General features: G+C 34.5%; 1 protein-coding gene across 1 annotated transcript in view; it reads right to left on the bottom strand.

Annotated features, from left to right (window-relative positions):
• Window positions 1-4,557, bottom strand: part of TMTC2 (transmembrane and tetratricopeptide repeat containing 2) — a 111,804-nt gene that overhangs the window by 27,179 nt on the left and 80,068 nt on the right. The window contains exon 10 of the mRNA XM_015820778.1: window positions 1,448-1,562. Within this exon, the coding sequence (XP_015676264.1) occupies window positions 1,448-1,562 (115 nt within the window). The remainder of the gene's footprint in view (window positions 1-1,447; window positions 1,563-4,557) is intronic.

Raw genomic sequence — 4,557 nt, 5'->3', positions numbered from 1 at the left:
CTCAGCTGCCATTTTGTAATATTTTTCAGCTGCTTCATTGAGACTAGCTTGTCTATTGAGAGAAGAAAAAATCAGCAAGTTCAGTGAAATTCAATCTGGTACTGGAAAGTGAAAAATTAATTGAATCATTGGCATTAATAGTTAAAATACATTTTCAGCTACTGATTATGATGTGAATGATTAACTTTAAATGCAGTTTTTTAAATAATGAAATTGATATAATTACAAAGTCAGCAATAGTATCAACAAACATTTTAATCTATATATACAATTATAAATTAGTTTGTAAACAATTTTAATTCATGTCTTAGCTTTTAAAATTGGAATTTAAACCCCACTATAATACTAATTATTAAAGTTAAAATTGCAGTTTTAAATTTCGGATATAGCAAACTACAGTAGTTTAATATATCTAAACAAGCAATGAAGCAAAGGGATAGAAATGTTTCCAGGGGTTATGCTTGCTTTAGGAGCATTATCATTTATTTGTAAAGAGCCATTGAATTGGATGACACCATAATTCTATATAGCTGAATATATTAGCCTATGTGTCTGTGGCAACTGTGTGCAAACAAGTCAATGCAGAAAGCACTGTGTTCACTTTAGAAAGAAAAGCACACACACAAAAAATGAGCCTGAGGAAGGAATGCTTGTTGATGCTCTTGAACAGATACAAAAAGTATCTATTTTGGGTTACTTTCCAGCTTTCACACATTAAAAAAGCAAGCTCAAGAGACTGAGTTGAATAAGTAATTCAGAGATGATATGATCACCCACAAAAAATGGCCACCCGTTCTCGCTGATGGTTAACATATATTTTGCTTGGTTGCAATGTCTACTTGTTTTGCACTGCATTCACTTAATTCAACACAGTGAAGCAATCAATGCATTATGCAATGAAGGGCTGGTTGCAGAACCTGATGCTGATTAGACTTAAAGGAGCAACCTGTACAAAATCTCCCAACTGGTTTCTGTGCATAAGGAAAGACTAAAACCTAGCACCTGAATCACTATACCACCCAAAGTTGTGATACCAATCGTTGGTTCTAAAATTGAGAGTTGGCCTCAAATCTCTCCTATACTTGTTTTCTTCATTTGCTATATTCATTTATCAGGAAAAACTCTGCTGATTTTAAAATATAAAGTGAATGGAATGTAGTAGCAATAACTTTCTGTGCTATGTAAGCATTAGACTCTGTATAGCCTCAATAAAAATGGCAAAGGAAATAATGGCAAAATTGGCACAGGATTCCAGTGTGAACTGTCTTCATTAATCAGATCTAGCCATAATTTAAAAAAGCAGGATGTACACAATATATACAAGCATGAAGCTGAGAAATGCCATGTGATCTTCTGTTTTCATTCTGGAAAAACTGTATGCATACTAATGTTAATTCTATGCAGTAAAATATTGATGGTGATACTGAAGACAATGAAATAAAAAGACCTAAGCATATGAGCCGCATTGAACACAACATCAAACTCTGTATTATCCAACTCAGCTGCTTTCTTGGCCATCTCTGCTGCTTCCATCAACCGAGATTCTTCTAACAGAAACTGGCCTGAAAAACAGATATTAATAATTACAGCATACATCACACTTTAACACTGACAGAGCTACATGTATATAATATTACTCTATGAATGATAGTTTCCATAAATAAAAAAGACTCTTTTTTGCTGATTCTTTCTTCCCCCTTTCCAATTGTCAAATATGCTCCAAAAAAAGGAACAGCATAGGATACTGCAAAAACAAGAGTAAATTTGGGGCTAAAAAGACAACCTTATTCTAAATTCTATTCAGGGAAGCCTCTGCGGAAGCAAAGAAACTTCTATTAACAGAACAAAAAAATGCAGTACAATTCTTTAATTTTCAAGTGGTTGTAACTTAAATGTAAATTTTAGAACAACTGAACAAAACATTATACTTGTTGACAAGTTAGAGGGCAGCAATTAATTACTGATTAATTTTAATTTGGTTGTAGTGTTTCTTTTCAAAGCATTACAAAATATGCCAAAATACTCTCAGCACTCTAAGATCATTCTGATCCAGTTATACTTACAATAAGAGAACAATCTGCATTGTGAATTATTAACTGCATGCTATGTTAACCAAAATGAACTAAGAAGAAAATTAAAAACATTAACAAAGAAAAAGTCTGCAGGTTCAGCTAGAGAACAACACGCTACATGATCAGTTGTAAATTATATCAAGCGAGTGCATAATTACAGTAATTTAATGCAAACAATCAATTTTATTATAACACAGAAATAATACATGCTTTGCAATTATTAGGAAAATGTATTATTCAAAGGAAATTAACTTGAAGTCTCAGCAGTTGTTAATATAAAGAGTGTTATTTGGCACAACTTTTTTGTCATTGTTTCTTGTCTGTTGCAGTATACTAAAAAGAATCAAATCTCACAGGTAAATACAAGTTTTAAAAGATATTTCTTTACCTTATCCTACAATACATACAGGTAGTCCTTGATTTATGATCACAATTGGGAACAGAATTTCCATTGCTAAGCAAAGTGAGTTGCACTTGATTTTTTGCCAGCTGAAGTTATTAAGTAAACCACATGGTCATTAAGTGAATCTGGCTTCCCCAATGACTATGCTTAATAGGAAGCCAGCTGGGAAGGTCATAAATGGTGATCACATGATCCCAGGATGCTGCAACCATTGTAAATATGCAGATTGCCAAGCGCCTGAATTTGATCATATGATTGTGGGGATGCTATGACAGTCATGAGTGCGAGGACCAGTCATGCCACTTTTTTCAGTAGTGTTGTAACTTTAAACAGTCAATAAACAAATGGCTGTAAGTCAAGGATTATCTGTATAAGCATCTACAAACATACTAAACAATCTGGGCATACATTGTGAACAGTAGCATTACTGCCAAATGTTTCAAAACTATTATCAAGCTACAGAATCAGATAAAATCATCAGCAGAAACATGGAAACTAGTGCTCCCTTATCAAAGTAACAACCTCTCATAAGAGGAGCTCTGTAAGAATGTTATTCAGATAAGCACAAACGTACTGCAGCAACTTGGAACACTAGAAAAAGGAAACAAGCCACCTATACAATATTTTCCAACAAAACGGATACATACACAGCTTTAGCAAAAAGTGCCTGACCACACAACCCAATGTAGCACAACCAATACAAGCTATAAAAAGGATAATACTGCCATACGTCAAAAACCTATCAGAAATAACCAACAAATTATTACACCCATACAGCATTACTGCAGCACATCAACTAATTAAAGCCCTTCAAAACATCCCAAGTTAGGGGTGTCAAACTCGCCGTGTCACGTGATGTATCGTGACGTATCGCAACTTTTTTCCCCTTGCTGGGGTGGGTGTGGCTTCCACATGACACATCCAGCCTGTGGACGGGCAGTTTGACACCCCTGTTCTAAGTAAACGAAAAGACCCAGTAATCCAAGAATAAAAAAACAGAAGTAATCTACAACATACAGAATAAGGATTATAACAGTCACTATGTAGGAAAGACAGGCAGAAGGCTATATCTATGAACACCAAGTAACAGTAGGGGAGACATTATGAAAATTTACAACACATGGACAGACTCAACCATAGTTTCAACTGGGAAACTGAAAGCATCCTAGATCAAGCTAAATACCAACCACTAAGGAATTCCTGGAAGCTTGACATTCAGACAAATCAGCCATCAACAGACACAGACATAAATCACATTTACATACCATTTAAAAGAAACAATTTTAAAAAATTAAGAAGGAAACAATAAGGCCAGAATACATCTTCTCCAGTAGTCTATATTCAGATAAGCAGTGATCAACCCCAGAATTAACACCAGATAACCAACTGAGCAGTAAATAACAGCTTAATCAAGATATTACCAAGGAGAAAACCACATACAAACACACACCCCCCAAAACTGGCAGGGCAAGCAAACCTCACACTCTCTCACACTGATGTTATTACCTGGGTAATGTAACATCTGCATGATCCAATGCAGTTTATCCAGTCCCCCTTGCATACACATATAAATGCACACAAATGTAACAGAGTAGAAACACATTCAGGACCAACACATATGTACATTCTGTAATTAGCATTTCAAAGACACACATGCACACTCACACAGAGTAACATATACAGTATATGCTGATTAAAATTTAGCGGCCTAAATTCTAATTGTCTAATTCTAAACATCTTTCCATAATAGTTATGCCAGGGCAAGCCCCCAATGTTCATCCATTTGTCCTTGCAAGCTAATTAATTTTAAAGAGCTTTCAATCATAAATGAAACCTGATAATTGTATAAAAAACATTTTTTTATTTTTTTATTAGTTTTATTCATTTATAACATAAAATGTGAGAATACAAAAGCAAATAGTAGGGGACAACAGTAGAAAAAGGGAAAACAAAAAAAGGTGTGAAGGAAAGGGAAGGGAAGAAACAAAAGACATTGACTTCCGACTCTCTGTTGCAGTAAAAACAGACATTAAAATCAAATCTCAACTTTTTACATTTCTATAGTAGTATGCACTAGCCATG

Source organism: Protobothrops mucrosquamatus, unplaced genomic scaffold, assembly GCF_001527695.2.
Source record: "Protobothrops mucrosquamatus isolate PMUCROS unplaced genomic scaffold, P.Mucros_1.0 scaffold1180, whole genome shotgun sequence".
Taxonomy (NCBI): domain Eukaryota; kingdom Metazoa; phylum Chordata; class Lepidosauria; order Squamata; family Viperidae; genus Protobothrops; species Protobothrops mucrosquamatus.
This window is presented reverse-complemented; position numbering and strand designations above follow the sequence as displayed.